The sequence below is a fragment of the Malus sylvestris genome, chromosome 7 (assembly GCF_916048215.2).
Source record: "Malus sylvestris chromosome 7, drMalSylv7.2, whole genome shotgun sequence".
Taxonomy (NCBI): domain Eukaryota; kingdom Viridiplantae; phylum Streptophyta; class Magnoliopsida; order Rosales; family Rosaceae; genus Malus; species Malus sylvestris.
The window spans coordinates 27,661,750-27,681,856 of NC_062266.1; the positions used below are offsets into that span (position 1 = coordinate 27,661,750).

Here is a 20,107-nt window from a genome sequence, read left to right on the forward strand (position 1 = left end):
GATGCTGAGTTCTAGAGTTTGTGAAGTGTTGTAACGTGCATACCGACCTCAAACTTACATAAGCATCTGTCTCAAGGATCCTAGACATCAACGGATTCTAGAAACCCTAATGTGCGTATAACTAGAATACTAAAGCCCATAAAATTGTATTCCACGCAAGTTTCCTTAGCCTATAGAAATTGATCTGGGTTTCACTCTTCCTTGTGGCATAAGGAATAGTTCACTAATTATAACTCTAACCCTAGTTTATTTCGGTTACAACTACATAAACTAATCAGAATACATAGATTTTTTTATATATTTTATTTGTTATATAAGTGATATTAGGAGGTGAATTTGAACTAAAGACTTTAAGTGCTAAAGTGAATATCGAGGCTACAAATTTTTAAACTTTTATTCGTTGGTAGGTCATAAATAAACTTCTTTTAGAGGAAACATCAGAAAAGATGTGTGGGTTATAATTAGGGTAATGCTATTGACACATATTTTTTTACCTCACACATATCCTTGTTGACTTTTGTTTTTGATCTATTTCAATTAATTCGATTCAACAACAAAAAATTAAAAAAGTATGCGAGAAATAAAAATAAAGCTAAAAGCTTGTGAACCAACAAAATCTCAGGACTCCATTGTGAAGTATTTTCCTACTAAAGAAAAAAAAACAGTAGTTAGAGGGACATGATTTAGGATTAAAGAACAATAAACTTTGCCTTGATCTAAGAGCTGATTAGCAGAAACCTCAACAACCCGTACGAGGTGGAGTCTCAGGACTCGAGAGATCAAGAGTGTTTTCTGTGCGCACGGGTTATTGCTTTGATCGAGTCCGGATTCTTGCAAGCTTCTCTTTGTGAGATTCTAGAAATTTGTGAATTATATCCATCGTGTTGTTAAAAATTATTTTAAATATTTTTATTTAAAAATAAAGGAGATTTTGGATGCATCTTTAATTATGAATATTCTTTGATTGAAACCTTGTTGGTTTTCAATTTTTGATCGAAATCCCTGAAATTAATGTGATAATTTATTTCTATGTACATTACTATATTTTTTAAATTAAAAATTAAAAATTTTAGTTGTTTGTATAAATGAGATTTTAAATATAAAAAAATCATAATTTGTGGGATTAAAAATATTAAAATATAAATATACTATTGTGTGTGTCTATGTATAAACATGGGTACATTCATCAAAATTAACCAAAAAATTATTGTATCAAAACACGGGTACATCCTTCAAAATCACAAAAAAAAGAAAGATATTAGGCATAATAACATTAGTAAATTTCTTCAATTAAACTTAACATGGATACATTTTAAAATCAAAGAAAAACAAATGTACCCATATAAGTTTAAAAATGGATTAGAAAAAAAAATTGAATAGATTTTATATAAAAAAAAATTGGTACATTTTACATATAACAAATTGGTATATTTAAGAATGAGTACATTTTAAGATTAAAAATTTGAAAAAATTACATGAATGAGTACATATAATTAGCATGGGTACATTTGGCAAAATAAAAAATGGGTACAAATAATTTTTTTTTAAATATGGGTACAAATACAAATAAAACTTTAAAAAATATGGGCACAAAAATAAATTAATATATGGGTACAAATTAAAACTGAAAAGAAAATTAATACAAATTAAAAAAGGGTTGCAAATTAAAAATGGGTACAAACTAAAACTAAAAATATATTGATGGTAACATTTTTAACATTAAATGAAATATTTAGAAATAAAAAATATTTTATTATTAAAATAATTAATGATGTTATTAATACCCAAAGACTTTGATCAAAAATTAAAAATGAATATAATTTTAATCAATGGAGTAGCAAGAAGGATGAGAACCTAATTTTTTCTAAAAATAAATATAAATAGTTCTTAATAAAAATTAATCACACGATTTACGATTAATGAACACGATTCACGAATTTCCATAATCCTCATAAAAAGAAGACCGTATTGGCTTTGATCCACTTCTCCGTCTTCGACGCCATGTCTCTCTCTCTCTCTCTCTCTCTCTCTCTCTCTCTCCCTCCTATGCATCCGTACAATTTCAGTCACATCAACTCTTAATATATATATGGATCTCACTGCTTCACAGTCGATAGATTCCCGCACCCTCCGCCCAATAAAAAAGCTTTGTAAAATTATAGTGGGACTTCTACCGCTTTGTACTGATCTGAAACTATTGTTCTTTTACTGATTGGACTGAAACAGTTGCTTTATGGTCTTTGTATTATATAAAATATGAATTGGCGACCCTAATGCAAATTTATCAAAATCTGTTTGTTCAGTTGGCTTTGTTTTCTTTTTGAGGGATAGGTATATTTATTATTAAAGGGTTGAGAAATTTGAGCTAATTCATATAATAAATTAATCATAACAAGTTCACATCGAACTCGCAATCTAAACTAATCGAACTTAAACCTTTTTCAAGAAAGGTTCTTTAAGCTAGTGAATTTCAATTTGTTCCTTTAATAAAGCTTATCTTAGACGCCATAATTATGATTCTCTTCCAAATCCTTTTTCTTTGGTTGAAAATGATATCTTACCCCCTGCTACGATGCACTGCAGATTCCCATTTATTCTAATTTTGGACCATTGCAGCTGTCCACTGAAAATGGGAAAAATGCTTATTCAAATGACTTTTGAGTCGTGCAAAATGGCCGATTCAAGTATACTTACAGGTCACCTAATAATTAACATGAAACGTGGTTAGTGTCATTGTGTTAAGGACTCGAGGCAGACAGTCAGTAGTAGTAATTAAGTTATTGTTTCTTGTACGTCAAGTATCACGCGTGTATATAAATGCACCTTGTGGTATCAATAATATTCATTCAATTTTACAAATCTACATGGTTTCAATCATCCCAGTCTCCTTTTTGTGACACCGTTACCAAATAGGGAGGGACACGGTCCGATTTGATTTGGTTTGAGCATAAGCTTATTTCATTACCCTTTTTTTTTTTTGGGCGTTATGAGACTAAAGCCTAATTAAGCTCACAAGCCCAAAACAAAAGAAAGCCTCCCTTCATATGCTTCGAACTTGCCCATCTAACTCGCCAACTCGCCCTGATCCCCGTCATCGCTCTCTGCCCTACTAGTCGCCACCGCCCCTTCCTGATGGTCTATACAGTTGGAGCTTTAAACCGAAATCTGTTGGGTTTACGGGCATATTATTGGGATTAATTTAATTTAAATAACTAAATAAGCAGCTGAAAATAATAAATAACATGCAACATGTTAACTCAATTATATATCCAATTGATTGTAATTGGTAAATCAACAAACTAAGAAGTCAAAGAGATTAACTTACTTGAATCTTTAGCCACGTGCCACATGATTGGATCACCCCTATGCTTGCAATCTTCCTCTTCATGATTAATCACCCGAAGCTTCTCAAGTGTTGAGTCTCCAATAGTATCCACACTAATAAAATTAGCAATGGATTATGGAGTGATTGATTTGATGTGCTAGTAGGATCTCTCACTTGGATCAATATGGAATGGGTGGCACACAAGAATGATTTTTCTATCTTTTCTCTGAGGGACAAAACCGAACAACTTTTGCATTGTGGTTACGAGAGAAACACAAGGAGTATTTATAGACTCCTTGCCACACCTGCCTAGGGTGAGGCGGCATGAACTTGTTCCATGCGCCTAGCCCAATCACTTGCTCACTTTGAGTTTGTGACTTAGACCCTTTTTTAATTACATAAAGCTCAATGTCTATTTAGTTAAAACTATGTCCAATAAACGCAAATAATTCATCCAATATGATTAGCAATTAATTATATCTAATCAACATCCATATAAAGTTACTAGTACTTATCATATGTGTGTGACCTCTTAGGTTCTAACTAAAGCTGGCATTGAAATTAATTAACAAAATAATTTAACTCCATAAACCATGAGTGACATTTAGTAGCATTTCATGATTGCCGAGATTAGTAGAAGTATACGCGAACTAATCATGATACTCTTTCGAACATTGATTGTAGTTACAATCCAACTTGGTTCTTCTATCATCCATATCCCGCTCAAGATTGATGTGATATGAGTTTATGTCAAATCACATACAGTCATTTATGATCGCCATGATGAATCTCATGTTAAAGCAGTTCTTACAAATATAACTTGATCAACAGTTACTCTGGCTAGAGATTTCCGAGACGAATCTTCAAGTGGCTTCGAGGGATATCTTCTTTTATTGAACAGTTGCCAGAAGGTGATGAATTCTTTATTGCACATGCATGCACCTTCATACTTCTACATGTGAAGCCCACTTGCTACACTCATGGCGCGTTTACGTAAGGGTAATGGGAGTCGAGAAACAGAATTGAATTCTGATTACGAATTACACTGGTGTTTACTAACGTGAGAGGAATAAAAAATCATGTGGGACCCAGATGAATTCCGGAATCACACTTCGGAATTTCCAACAGTTGGATTCTCTAGCAATAGGTGGTAATTGAATTCCTTGAATTGGTGTCCTCCAAGAATCAGACTTTTGTTCCTAAATTGCCCTCTGAATTCGTCTTCTGCAAATCCACCCAAATTGGGAGGTGGCAGGTGTGGTGGGAGGATGTGAATATGGGAGGCAGTGGGTTTATCTGTGAATATGGGAGGTTGTGGGGGCTGGGGAAGAAGAGGATATGGAAGATTGGGGGAGCATGGAGGACCTGTGAGTATGGGTGGTGGGAAGGGTTGTGCGAGCTGGGAAAGAAAAAGGCAGCAATGCCTAAAGTCCTTTCCATTTTATAACTTGAACATCTGAAAGAAGATTTTCTGAAATTCTTTATGGTGTAGAAATGTACATTTGGATGGTTTTGGTACCCGAAGCCTTTCTAGACATAGCTGCAAGCTTTTCCTCTAATTCCTGCTTTATAGATGTAAGGGTGGATGCCTAGGCTTGCTGCTTTGCTAATTGTTGTCTCTCTTCCTACCTCAAGTGTGACTCTTGCTACAAGAAATTTGCCACTACTTAAACGAAGAGGCGTGGGAGACTGGAAGTGCTCTGGAAGTCGGTGAAGAAAAGATGGGGATGAGAGGATGGATGGGAGAAAAGATAAAGTTTGTAAAGATAAATTTAATTTTATATAGATAAATAATTATAGTATAAAAATAATTTATTTTCAACAAGGACAATTTAGTAATCAACCTAGTTTTAATTCCGATTCTAGTGAATTAGTAAACAATATATATGGAACCAATATCATTTGTATTCTAATTCCAGTTTAGTTTAGTAAACAACTTTAACAGGACTCTAATTATGTTTCCTTCTCAATTCAGTTCCTCCTCAATCCAATTCCTCCTCAATTCAATTCCCTTCAATCTGATTACGGATTAGTAAACGAGACATCAAGCAGTTCACTTTCCTGAATGGAGTGCAGCCATGATGATGAATTTAATGCTCTTTTGAAGAACCACACATGGCCTCTTGTTCCATCTCAGCCCTTTCAAAATACGGTTAGGTGTAAGTGGGTAATTAAAAGCAAATGTAAAGCCGATGGCTCTATTGAGCGCTATAAAGCGTGACTTGTTATGAAAGGCTTCCATCAACAACATGGTTTTGATTATGATGAGATATTCAGTCCCATAATGAAGCCCACAACCATTCATTTTGTACTTAGCTTGACTACTTCTTGAGGGTGGTTTTTTCGTTAGTTGGGTTCAAGGATACAGTTTTACATGGGGTTTCTCAAAGAGGATGTGTATGTGGCTCAACCACTAGGTTTTTATGACCCTAGTTTTCCTTCTCATGTTTGTAAATTGCATGTATCTATGGGCTTAAGCAAGCACCTCGGGCACAGTTTCATTAGTTTAGCTTATTTATTAATTCGCAATGGATTTCGACAAAGTCAGGCATATCATTCCCTTTTTATTTTTCATTAGGGAAATTGTTTGATGTACTTACTTTTATATGTTGATGATATTGTCATCACTGGAAACTTGCCTTCTACCATTGTCTCGTTTATTTCTTTGCTTAGCAAGGAATTAGAACTCAACGATCCTGGCCCGCTGCATTACTTTTTGGGCATTAAAGTTCAACGGTCTTCTACTGGCCTTCATCTCACTTATCAAAAGTATATCGTTAACCTTCTCCATCGCAGTAACATGCTTGACTGCCAACCAAACATTACTCATATTGCTTCACGCTTGCAATCTCCTTTCAAATCCCTTGGAGTTTCGAAAAATTCTTAGCTCCCTGCAATATCTTACCATGACGCGTTGGACATTGCTTTCAGTATCAATCATATTGCTCAGCTTATGTCTTGTCCCACCATGACTCACCTTATTGTTTCAAAAAGGATCCTTCGCTATGTTATGATTTCTTTGGAGCTTGGCTTGTTTTTAGGCCTCATAAGGGTCCTCTTCTTCTCCGTGGCTAATGATGCAGATTGGGCTGGTGGAGCTCTACTAAACAACCAACAGTTTCACATTCTAGTGTTGAATCCGAGTATTGTGTTCTTGCTCATGCCTATGTTGAGTCCATTTGGGTCTCTTATTTTCTTCAAGAATTGCAATTCTCGACTCTTCCACCCATAACTTTGTTTTGTGATAATCTTAGTACAACGTATATGGCAGCTAATCTAGTATTTCATGCTCGTAGTAAGCATATTGAATTAGATTACCATTTTGTTAAAGGGTTAAACTTGGGACGCAGAAGGTGTTCTTTATCCTTCTTTGGATCAACCTGCGGATATTCTAACTAAGGGGCAATATCTCTAAATAGCGGTTACTCTTTCTTCGTTCCAAACTTGCCTTTTCTCGACCGTCAAGTTTGCGAGGGCATGAAAAAAGTAGCGGGATACTCAAGGAAACCAGCTCTCCTTAGTTTTAGGAATCCTTTCATAATTGTATTTCTTATGTATTAAGTTACTATTTCTTCTATGTCATAAACGCACTTTGTGCTATCAATAATATTTTCATTCAGGTTTACAAATTTACAATAACCTTATAGAAGTGGGAAGGGGTGGGGCTCAGAAACCTCTCATCACTATGCGCGTATTGCATGAGTTGACAAGATATAATCATGTAAATGTTCCATATGATGAGTGGAATGGGGTTTGGAAGAAAAAAAACCAAACAATAAAACTTGTTTACTAGTGAAAAATTATGTGACAAGTTCCATCTACTTGGGAAAGATTATGTGATAAAGCTTTTCAGTGTATTTGTCGTACCATCACATAATTAATGTCTTTAGCAATACTAGTCGTCACGTTAATAAAACTAGATTTCCCAAACAAATAACTAAGCTCAACTAAAAACATAAAAAGGAAATCAATGGGATTGCTTATTATAAATTATTAATAGGAAAACTAATGAAAATGGCTTGAAAACTTTAAGTTTTAACGAAAATGACAAAAATGTGTTCTAAGTTAATAGTACCATGATTGACTTTTTAGAGTAAAAATGTGATTTTTCATTAAAGTGAACAGTACCGAGAGTTTTTCGTTAAAGTTTCTATTATTAATAGGTGCGTAGTGATTGATGGGAAAGTAATTAGCCATCAAGAATTGGGGGTGACTTGAGCGAAAGTAAACATAAACATAAGAGCTAGACATGTAGATTACTGGACATTAAGGGGCATAAACTTGTAAAACTTGGTCCCTCAAAAGAAACCAAAAGTGGAAAATGAAGGATCAACACAAGGATCCTTAAACCCTAGCTAGAATTAGATATATAGGGTCTCCATTAATTCACGAAGGTCAGGGGTCTGGTTGAAGGGGGCCTGTCAATTGATCCCCACCCTCAAGAAAAAGAAATAAGCTTGTGGAGGACGCAACATATTTATCTTCCAAACCTAAACGCCATCCCCCACACTACCCTAAACATCAACATCAATAATATTTGAACGGGATCACCATCACCAAGTGGACTATTACTGGTTAAGTTTTCATTTTCCAAGCCACTTGTACTATGGTCTAGTGGTATTCATTTTCACTTGTAAGTGAGAAGTCTTAAGTTTGATTATTGCCAAAAGCGAATTTGAACCGTATCGTAGTTGTGGAGCAAAAAATAATCGAGAAAAATATGGAGGCGACACGTGGATTCTTGGGTGAAAATGACAAAATTACCCTTGAGGCACACCGGAACTTCTACGCAAGCAGCAAACAATCATGACACAATCAAGGTCAAAAGTGATCAAAATAGGTATTTATTCAAAATCTATTTCATCCATCCTCATCAAATCCTCCCCACAAGGTAACCTTCAAATTATTTATTCAAAATAGGATTAATTACATAAATTAATTGATTAATTTCCTAATTGATTGCAAAATATTATTTTGACATAATATCTTGCAATTACACCCAAAAACCACCAAATGTGGCCGGTTCCCATCTTTCCAAAGGGGGTCGGCCACACCCCTATAAATACCACCTTATTTCTCCAAAAACCTAATTCCAACTCTCTTGCAAAACTCTCCAAGTTTCTCTATACACTTTTCCCTCAAATTCTAACTTTGGCATCGGAGGTTCTTTGGCCAATGCCGTCGGCTACTGGGGGCAAAGGCATGATGATCGTGACAACCGATTACTTCGGCAAATGGGTAGAAGCAGAGCCCATGACGACCACGACTCAGGCGGACATAGAGCGCTTCATATGGAGGAACATCATTTGTCGATTTGGCATCCTTCAATCCTTCATCACCTATAATGGCCCGCAATTTGTGGGCAAAGTTTTGGCAAAGTTCTTCCAAAAGTGTGGCATCAAGCAGCACATGTCCACACTGAGATATCCTCAAGGCAATGGGTAGGCCAAAGCATCCAACTAGACGATCCTTGACTGCCTCAAGAAATCCCTCACAGTTAAGAAGGGAAAATGGCCAGACGAACTCCCCGAATGTCTATGGGTGTATCACACCACCAAATGACGAGTCCGATTCCTTTCTCTTTGGCATTTGGTTCAGAAGCAATCATTCTTCCCAATGTTATTGTGCCAAGTATCAGCACTCTATTACTAAGCATTGAGCAGAACAATAAGGAGATGGCCACAAGCATAGATCACCTGCATCGCAGCGTACCAGCAACAATTCCTCTCCAGCTACAACAAAAGGGCCAAGATCCGGCAGTTCAAACCTGAAGATCTAGTCTTAAGAAAAGCCTTCATCACTGCCCACAGGGAAGGCTACAAAAAGATGGATCCCATCTGGGAAGATCCGTACAAGATTAGCAAAGTAGGCGACAAGGGTAATTACACTATCGCTACCATGAACGACAAAGAGATCGAAAAGTAGTGGAACGCCTATAATCTGAGAAAGTACCATGTGTGACCTCCTGCTATATCAAAGCCCGAAGAACACAAGCAGTTCAACAGGCACCACCTTACAAGCCGAGGATTATCCAGTTATTATGCAGTTTCTACTTTACAGCTAAGTTTTCGTTCGTTTCACTTGTTTTTCAATGAGGAATTCAGATGTAATTTACAACTTGGCTCGACTACATGTCTACAACAACTTACCTCTCATACACTTCACAAAGAAGACCACGCCCTTCTTAGGGACTCATCACAGGAATTTCACCCCCCAAATGACCAACACACTCTCTAGTGCGATAGGGTAAACTAATTCCCTAACACCCACATGGGTTTGCTCTCTAAAGAGGGGGGATAAACTCTACACTCTGAATATCCAGACGTGGATGAGCCAGGCTGCCTTAGTATAACTAGATGCACAATGGCTTACGTCGAGATTCCCAGAAGTAGCCATAATGGTCTTTTCAAGGCTTAACTAACTGAAGGATTTTGGGTTTCTTGGCCTAATCCGAGAGGAACCGGGCCCTAGGGATGGAGGGGGCACATTACACAGTACACCTTATGGACGGCTGCCTTGGAACCTTAAAAGTTGTTATTGAGTGCACTAAGGTAGCCTACGGTTTCCAGAAGACTGTCTACGGCTTGCCCTTCGAGCAGTAAGTTGTGCTAAACTTATACAACCACACGTTTCTGTGAAAGGTTAAACAAGTCAACGCGCACATACCAAGCTCCATCAATTGCCGACATGCTACGTAGTCGATGAACTTCACTTCTGCCAAAGAACGGAATGACCTATGCCAAGTCCTCAAGTGTTGTGATACTTGCTACGCAACCCATAGAATTGAATAAAGCCAAAGTTAACAGCCAAGTGGTCACACGGACTCGTCTACTTCTGTAAGTAAGGCATCCGGCTGCTGACCCTATGGCTAATAACTTTGCAAAGTTCTACACCAACACATACAGCTGCATGGGCTAAGCAGGCCTATCTGCTTATAGAAAAGTAGCACGACTGCCACTGGTCTATAAAGTCTAACGTTAGGTTATTAACAAAAGAAGCAAAGATGGAGAAAAGTAAAAGACGCAAATTTATTAAATTTTCTACCAAAATTGATAAACTAGCAAAGATCGAAGAAGTTCAAGCAAAAAAACAACAAGAAAATCCTAAAGACTACTTAGAAGACTACACTTCAACAACTTGGATGATCCACGACTACTTGGTCGCCATACCTTCAGCAGTCGCAGCACCCTCAGCAGCGACACCATCTGGCGTTTTACCTCATGTTGCTCCAGCCTGGGCATCAGTTTCTCCGACTACTTCACTAATGAAAGCCTCAAAAGTAAATGTGAGCAAATCTTTCGGAGAAATGAATAAGGTCTCGAAGTCTTTACCAGAAAACTCAAAGTCAGACGGTCACCCAAAAAGATGGTCTACATAACCCAGCTTGTAAAAATCAGCTTAACTAAGTGAAACCTCAAACCCAGCCTTCTCACTCTTCAACTGCTCATTCTCCTCGAGTAAACCAGCACAGACCCACTGCAACTCTTCTATTTCCTTATTCAGATTGTCGTTAATCTTCAAATCACCTTGGAGTTCCAACACTTGAGGTTCAAGCATATCAACGACCTTCTTGAATTGGATCACTTGGTTATAAGTAGCAATCAGTTCTTCATCTGTTGTGTAAGTAACAGAGCGAAACTCAGAGATGGCATGCTCAAGGTCTTGAATCTAAGGTATGTAACACTAGATTTCCTTTTCTGCACTTTCATACTTTACTTGGATCGCTTTAAGCCTAGTCTTCAAATCCATAATCTTCTAGCGATCAGTCTCAAGCTGCAGAGAAGTGGGGGCAGAGATATTAGACCCCTTCAAAGCGTCAAACTCAGATTCTAACCTTTTGACCTTCCCAGTCGAACAGTAAGCCTCGGCTGCCACAGTCCTTGCCACCTCATTGGCAACCTTGGTGTCATTTTGATCAAAGAGCATAGACTTGGCTGCTAGAATCATCGTTTTCTGTATCATAGCCAGCAGAGCAGTCATTCTATACCAAGGAATTAAATATCGATATTATCGGCGAAATATCGCCGATAATATCGTTATTTTTACATAGCGATATTTTCAACATTTACAGTTAATTATCGTAATAATATCGCGATATTATCGCGATATTAACCATAATATCACTGAGGATCCTCCGTCGTCGTCGCAACGGCAGCCGAAAATGAGCAATCCACGCTCAGACCCTGAAAATGAGCAATCATCTCTCTGCAATCCACGCTCAGACTCTGAAAATGAGCAATCCCTTTCTCCAGATCCCAAAACCCGCTCGGATTTGATGGGGGGGAAAACCGGAGAATGATCGAGAGACTGAGGGAGAAGAAGAAGGATGGAGAGACTGAGGGAGAAGGATGGACAGAGAGACTGAGGGACCCAGGAGCCGTGGTCGAGCCCCCGCTGGGTGTCCACGTCGACGCGGCCAAAGCCCGACGAGGTCAGCAGGTGCTTGACGCGGTTGGCGAGGTGGGGGGAGCCGATGACGGGGTACTTGATCTGGTACATGGATCTGGGGAAGCCATAGAAGTCGTAGATGGTGCTGTAACGGCCAGAAATGGAGCTGACGGAGGGGACAGCGGTGTCCCCGTAGCCGGAGATGATGAGGATGGAGGTGGGTTTCTGAGAATACACCGTGTTTTTCCACGACTGGAGGAATTTTCTGGCCGGAAACGACTCGTCGATGCTCAGCGTTGGCGATCCGTGGGATCGAGTGTGTGGTGTGTGGTGTGTGCGTGTGTGGTGTGTGCGTGTGTGGTGTGTGCGGTCTGCGTGTGTTGCAGAGAAGAGATGGGGGGCAGAAGAAGAAACAAGGAGACTGTGGGAGAAGGATTGAGAGAGCCCTGCACGAATCCCTCTACGTTTCTAAAAGATAATTAAATATGAGGAAATTGTGAGATATGACATGTGGCTAGAAATGCCGTGTGAAAGTTTCCATATTGCACATGTATATATTATTGTCAGTTTTTTTCTTACTTTTCAAATTGTTTGTTCCACATTTGTTAATTTCATTATATATAAATGATTTTGGTGTGTTTAAATTTTTTTTCATTAATTACTACATATTTTCTACATTCACAATGTTTGCCAGCTCGCTATATTATCAACTTAAATCAATTAAATTCATCATGCAATGCATTTCCTTCCAATTTTTTATGATAAACTAATAGATAATTGACTAAATAAACATCCTGCAAAGTTTCAATAAAAATTTCCAAGTTTTTCTTACAATTTCCGTGGTTTCCATGTAATTTTTATCGATATCGATATTATCCCAATATTTCCATCGATATTTCTGTGTTTTCGGACTACCGATATTACCGATATTTTCTTTCTTGTTCTATACTCAATCGTGTGTTTCACGAAGGAACTTGGGCTAACAACCCCTTTGATGCCATCAATAAACTTGGCACACACATCCATGTCTTCAAGCAAATATGATTTCAATAGTGCACAAATCTCAACAGTTTCTCCAGAAGCAGACTTGGTGGATTTCTCACAACTGCCCACACGAGCAATCTCATTCTTCTCAGCAGCCGAATCAGTCTTAATAGCAGAGAGAACGGGTTTTGCACCACTTTAGCAGGCAAAGGCACCTTGCCGTTCTTCATAGGACATTTGGGCATGAATTTCAGCATTGGGGGCACGGCAGAACTCCTACGCTGAGCAATCTTGTCAGCAATTGAACTAGTCGTATTCGGAATGACAGGCATCACTGGCACAAATCTAATAGCCTTATTTTTCTTGCCCTTGGAGGAAGTCAAGTCAATCAAGAGTTTGGAAGCAGCCGGCGAACCTTCGTGAGTAGCGGAATAAGCTTTTGGCTTTTTTCTCAGCCAACACCTCTTAAGCAGGCGAGGAAGATCATTTTTTCCCACCTTCATTTGCAGCAGGCTCCACAATAATGATTGGGCGAGCCAACGCCTCAGCCTTGATTTGCTTTATCTCCTCTCTCGAGGGCAGTTCACATTCTCCCAGCGAAGAGGACTAAGCAGCCAACACCATTCATGATACTTATAAGGGATACCTAGTGCAATATACACATTCTATATGTCTGGAGAAGTCCTAAGAGTCGAGCCAAATTCTGAGTCTATAAGAACAGAGGAAGATAATCAGTAAATCAGATAATAGCTTAGTAAAAGTACAAGGCACCCGAAGGATTGACCAGTCTACTTACCGAAGATGAAAACCGTTAGAACACGTAGCTCGAGGGAAGAATCAGACTCCCATTCTCTGCTTATTTCCAAAGTCTCATTGGCCCAATCATGGTCTTCCTTACTCGAGTAATCAAAGAGCCTATGGCGAGATCGTAGCTGCCCAACTCCTTCAGTGTGGCCAATGTCAAAGAAATACCAAATTCTTTGATAGTCCAATCCAAGTCAAAGAATTGGCTTAGATTGTGAAATCTCACTATCACGCGAACTGCATTGGGAGAACATTGGGCAGGGGCACACTTCATGGGGTAGAGCACCTCAAGGAAGTCTCTAAATGAATCATTGTTGCTAATTTTGAAGTGAGCAGCCTTGAAGTAGCTCACCTTGCTCAAATACCAGCCCTGACGATACAATGGCGGCACACCATCATCATTCTTGTGGCTCAAGGAAGACATGCTTGAAGAAATTCTACAAAACGTAAGCAAAATTCGTTAGATGGTTGCACAAAAAAAAAAGAAAAAAAAAAGAAGGGGCACGGCACAACAGACCCCACGACCCAACAAGGCTCACAACCTCTCTCTTCCTTTCTTCTCATAGATAGGGCCAAGCCCAGCCAAAAAAAAAAGGGCATTCAGGCCCCGCGGTCCCCCAGCCCACACTGGCTCCCTTCTCACCATCTTGACCCATAGGCTTAGCGATCCCATCCAACCACAAGGGGGCTGACGCCCCCACATTGTCTCTCACCTCTCCCACACGGGCCCAAGCCCAGTGGTCCAAGCGCTGGCCTAGGCACAACGGCCCAAGTCGTGGCACCCCAGCGCCTAAACACGAGCCAGCCCACGGCTCGAGCCAACTTGACGCTACGTCGAGCCACTCACGGCAGTGGCCCAACTGTGGCTTCCCAGCCACCTTTTCATACATTCTCGATCCCCATCGAGCCAAATTTCAAGCCTTGAGGCTCCAAAAAATTAAGAAGACAAGGAAAATTATTTTTTTCTTACCTTGAAGCGGCGAGGAGATGAAGCAAACAACAAAAGACGATCCTTTGCACAGGCAAGATGTAGAAGATTGCTAGGGGAAGGGGAACAAATATCCTCTAGCTTTCTCTTTCTTGTAGGGTGGAATAAATTGTTCTCTAAAGTTGATTTAATAATCTACTTAAGGTAGACTTAAATAGATTTTGGGAGAACTTTATTTCCCTTTCCTAGAATGATCTAATTTCATATTAAATAGGGAATCTACATCAAAATAGGAAACAATCCTATGTTTCCTAAAGCAAGAAGATCTCTACACCTTCTGCCCTTTCCTACGAGCAACCTAACAAGTCTGGGGGCATTTGTGGAGTAAAAAATAATCGAGAAAAATATGGAGGTGACACGTGGATTCTTGGGTAAAAAAGGATAAAATTACACTCGAGGCACACCAGAACTTCTACGCACAAGCAGCGGACAATCATGGCACAATCAATGTCAAAAGTGATCAAAATATTTATTTATTCAAAACTTATCTCATCCATCCTCATCAAATCCTCCTCACAAGGTAACCTTCAAATTATTTATTCAAAACAGGATTAATTACCTAAATTAATTGATTAATTCCCTAATTAATTAATTTCCTAATTGATTGCAAGATATTATTTCAACATAATATCTTGCAATTACACCCAAAAATCACCAAATGTGGCCGGTTCTCACCTCTCCAAAGGAGGCCGGCCACACCCCTATAAATACCACCTCATTTCTCCAAAAAACCTAATTCCAACTCTCTTGCAAAATTCTCCAAGTTTCTCTAAACACTTTCCCTCAAATTCTAACTTTGGCATCAGAGATTATTCGGCCAAAGCCCCCCTATTCATCGTGGGCGCGTGAGGCTCTTGGCCTTGAGCTAATATGTTAATTGTTTTGCAGGTGCATTTTTGTCCAAGAAAAAGAAGGTGGAAATTTGCATCCACAGTAGTGTAGACAATATCGTTTGTTAAAATAAAAAAAATCATTTTCCAATATCATCTTAATTTAATTAATTGTTGTTGATTGTAGATAGAGAGAGGTGGCTCTTATAATTCTTTTTCTGATTTTTTTTCCATCTGTGGAGCACAGACTGGGTCACAGAGGATTAAAGTTTTTGGTCAATTTGGTACCAAAGATTACGATTGATAACTGTTACTCCTCCTCATATCTCTCGTCACCAACCAATCTCTCTCTCTCTCTCTCTCTCTCTCTCTCTCTCTCTCTCTCTCATCAAATTACCACCCTACTCGCTCTGCTGAATCTCTATATATTCATGCCCTCCGACTCTCATCACTCCCTCAGTCTTCTTCTACATCTACTTCCCTTTGAGCCTTCAAATGATTTCTTTTATATTTTCACTTTTTCATAGCCTGTTTAAGCACAGAGAAGAACTATACAAGGCTTTACCCTTTCTTTTTTTCTCTTTTCACCGTGTGGTCAATGGGTCTGTATATATAATTATTGACATTACTATACCTTTACTTTCTGTATATAAAGTCCTTCTCAGCATCCCTCCTCCTCCTCCTCCCCCTCCCCCTCCCTTAATTTCTCTCTCGATGAGATTTAGGGTTAGATCGATATCTAGGGTTTCCTCTACCTCCTGTCGATTCGATCGATTTTTTTTTTCAAACCTCTTTAGCATGGGAGTGATGATGGATGCCGATAGAAAAATACCATCTAAATACAAGAAAGAAAACCCGGTCACTTTTTGCGGGTGGAGCATCATCAAGATTCACAATCTTACTTGGGTTCTAATTTTAACCCCATTTGATGATATGAGAATCTTGATGATGCTGCAGCAGCAATAAATGACTAATATCATCATATGTTTTAGGGTTATGGTGGATCATCAGCATCATGGGGTGCAAACTGGATACTTACTACTAGAGGGTAACTCCTTCAAATACGGGGCGAATATTTATTTTTACAATTTTTAGGGTTATGATGAATTTGTTATTTATATGAGAGAATGGCATTATTATCGTTTTAATTTGCTTTTAAATAACTCTAATCTATGTTTAAGGTCATTAATCTTGACATTGCTGCTTTGTTTTGTGTTCCTATTTCCTATTCGCATGTTGATTTGTTTAACCGGCTAACCACACATGTTTATGGTTTGGGTTCTGTGTCGGTTTGCTTGGCTTCCACCTGCACCATTTAGAGTTTTGCGATGCTGTCATTTTCGAGTAAAAGAAAAATAAGGGACTTTTTTTTCAGATGGGGTTTGATTGTCTGAAACTGTAAACCTTGTCCTGATCTGAAGACTGTCTGTACTTTGGTCGAAAATGGTACAAGAAATCATGGGCACCTTTTGTTTATTGGGTACTTTTGAGCTCTCTAAATATCCCGTTTTATTTTGCCTTTGGTTTTCCTACTCTAGATCAATTTTTACCATCTCCTATGGCGTTCAGATTTGTGGCCAGCTTTTGCCCTTATAGTTAGACATGATTTATTTGGAATATGAAAGAAAGTCACACATACCAATCATGGTTTTGCATCCTTACGGAAAGATAGCTGAATTTTAGTTTGTCTCGTTCTCAGGAGATCTTTCTACATATTTTTTGCGATCTTTTCTATATTTTTTGTTTGAGTTTATATGGTGTGCTTATGGGATCCTGAGGTTTAGAATATAAAAAAATTTGACTTCGAGTTTTCATTATAGATATGGTACTTTAGGGTTTGGAGAAGCCAAACCTATCGCTATATATGTGACTTGTTTTGTTTTCATAAATGTATAATTTACATTGCTTAGAACTGTCTGTCTTGTTTATCTTTATTAATTGGGTTTTAATTTACTTACTGTTACTTCCAAGTATGCTGAATATCTTGTTAATTTCATGCAATATTTGTTTGAAGTACGTCATTAATATGATGCATAAGCTTGTTGGAATAATTATTAGGGAGGTGAATTTCGCTCACCCGTTTTGGCTTCTCACAGACCCTCTTAGTTTATGGGCATCATATTGGATAAATCAAACAAAATCAACGAACATATGATGTATCAAGAGTGTGTGAGTAGCTAAAAAGAGTGTTTATCATTTTCCTAATTATTACACACTTTTTAGGTCTCTTGATGTTGCAGGAGTTTTCATTTCTGAAAGTGTGTTCTTATTTGATGGGGCTCATTTACACAAATGGTACGTAGCATATATTAACATGTCAGAAATTGTTATAAACGTACTGAAGTAATTTTTTAGCATTACTTGTTTGCATATTGTTTTGAGAGATCCAGAGCAGCAACAATGAGTAGTGATCATTTATTCATACTTCAAGAAACATATAGAGCCAGAAACCTTTTAATGTGCGTAAATGTTTTAACATTAGGACATTTAAACAGGGGAAAACTTGTAACGAATAATACATTACTGAGCTCACCTATCTCAAGCGTGAATTTCCTTTGTACTTGAGATATCGTGTGTGTGTGTGTGTTCTATGCGATTATGTGCATATATGCTTAAAAAAATTGTAAATTTATGTTGTTTTTGTAAGCTGTTTGGAAGAAGATTTGAGTGCCATTTTGTGTGTGTGTGTGTGTTTTTTTTTTGGTATAACAGTTAGATAGCTAGATGACATTTTTGTTTAAAAGGGAAGCCTTATCCAATTTGACATGACAGGATATAAACTGACGAGGCACCGATAGGCACTTTGAGAGGTGGAGTAGCCGAGATAGAGACAAGGGCGTGAACTGGGTTCTAGTTTATTATAGTTGTAGGGTCTTAGCCATGGAAAACATTGGCACCCAAATACACGAAGTTTGTGATAATGCAGATTTTGTCCAAAGAGAGTTGTGTAGGGTGAGACGTTGGTAAGTGTTTGTGTAGGCATACGATTGATAAGGTAAACAGCGGTTTGGAAGGCATATGACCAATAGGATAGAGGTATGGAGACATGATGGAGGAGTGATAGATGGAGAGGATGAGACTTCCCTTTTATTGTTTACCATTGTGGAATGGTGATTCAATCTTTGGAATCTCTTCCATCATTGAGAAGAGGAGTATCGACATGCCAAAACTAGTTCAGTAGGTTTGATGACACCATGTACATGCAGCTGATCACATGCTTGGAGGAATTTTTAGGGTTATATGTTTGTGTTCAACAGACAGTCTTGAGAGAATCCGCCTTCTTTTATCATGTTTGGTTCTTGTACAAATATAAAAACAGAAATAAACTGAAAGAAAAACAGTAAAAAAACTGTTGATATGTTTTTCTCTTCCACATCTCCCTCTGAACCAATTAATGATGTGTTTTGATTAAATTGTAATCTGATGCATGCCTTCCAATCAATACGTTGGTGGAAAGTACTTTTTAATATGGTTTGGCCTTGGATCAGTACTGGAGGCAACTTCTATGAATTCCTCTCTTAATTTTTCTTCTGAGGAATATTTTCACACTCTTTTGCATCTTCACGCTCTCCACTCTGTTTCTAGGCACAAGATTAAATTACGAACTGTAAATTAAGGTATAGAAACAAGTCGAGGAGTAAATCGGTAGAAAAAGAGAGTGAATTTCCCTTCCCTTTCAATTTTGCTGCATTTATTTTTGCCTTAATCTTTAGAATCACAAATTGTACAGACTGGACTCAAAGTTGTTTGTCTTGTTGAGTGAGGGTAGAAAGCCCAACTGATTGGGTGAGGGTAAATTTATTGGGCTATATTTTAATTTGGTCTTTTTGTACCCATTGTATGTTTAGGGAAACTCATTCTTTGTATCCAAATCTCGGTGGTTGTATATCTACACCAACTTAGGTCATCTCTATCCAGAATAGCAAAACATGGCTCGAAATTATATAATCATGCACAAAATTATTTTTAAATGAACAATGTCAGACTATACTTATATACCGTATCCAACTGGAGGGGTTAAATATATTTTCCTTCCTCGATAATTTATTAGTTTTAAGTTTATATTTTAAATTTATTGGCTAATTTAATTAACTGTTGGATGTTTTCAAATTTAACCGTTGAATTTGAATTAATTATTGGAAATAAGGAGATGCCCCCCCCCCCCAAAAAAAAGAATGGGCTAATTAAGAGGGGGCTACATTTGGTTCAGCCAAATGCTCATTCGACTAAATAATGGTATAGTGGGCTCCATAGAATTATAAGACAATCATCGGCGGAAGATGAGTTTTTAGACAAATCAGGCCATTTTTTGAATTTTGGACATTTGGACATTTAGTCATTTGCATTGGAGATGGTCTTTATGCTCACAAGTGATTTTTGTTGAAAGTGTTTTTTTTTTTTCAAGTACCTAGATTTTTTTTTTAATTTGTCATTTTTAAAAAAGACTTGAAATAATATAATTCTTTAGCACACAAAATTACTTTTATAACTCAAAAAATATTTGTTATATGAAAGCAAGAAACACTTTTAACTATTTTAAAAAGTCCTAAACATGCCTTAAAGGGTATTTGAAACAGAAGGATCGGATTAGTTGCAAAAAGCACGAGGAATCAACATTTTCATATACCAATTTGCATGTTCTTACCATAGGACAATATCATTTTTGCATCTAATCTGAGGAAGGGAAACAATATCACTTCCAATCATGACCAGAATCAACCTAAGATATCAGAAAATATTAACCAAGAACAAGAACTAAAATTAAAACATGATAAGGCACTAAATCGC

At 37.9% G+C, this 20,107-nt stretch overlaps 1 protein-coding gene and 1 long non-coding RNA gene across 2 annotated transcripts; one reads left to right on the top strand and one right to left on the bottom strand.

Annotated features, from left to right (window-relative positions):
• Positions 1-2,824: 2,824 nt before the first annotated feature.
• LOC126628072 (uncharacterized) lies at positions 2,825-3,564 on the bottom strand. The gene is made up of 2 exons (XR_007625245.1): positions 3,326-3,564; positions 2,825-3,165 (listed from the first exon to the last, which is right to left on the bottom strand). It is a non-coding gene; the product is annotated as an uncharacterized LOC126628072 (long non-coding RNA).
• A 7,869-nt stretch (positions 3,565-11,433) lies between these two features.
• Positions 11,434-12,141, top strand: LOC126630559 (uncharacterized). Its single transcript, XM_050300688.1, has 2 exons — positions 11,434-12,062; positions 12,100-12,141. Coding segments are annotated over exons 1-2 (444 nt in total). The 5' UTR covers positions 11,434-11,620; the 3' UTR covers positions 12,102-12,141.
• Positions 12,142-20,107: the final 7,966 nt, after the last annotated feature.

Excerpts from the sequence above, each read along its gene's own strand:
- LOC126630559 (XM_050300688.1), top strand. The coding sequence starts at position 11,621 with ATGATCGAGAGACTGAGGGAGAAGAAGAAGGATGGAGAGACTGAGGGA.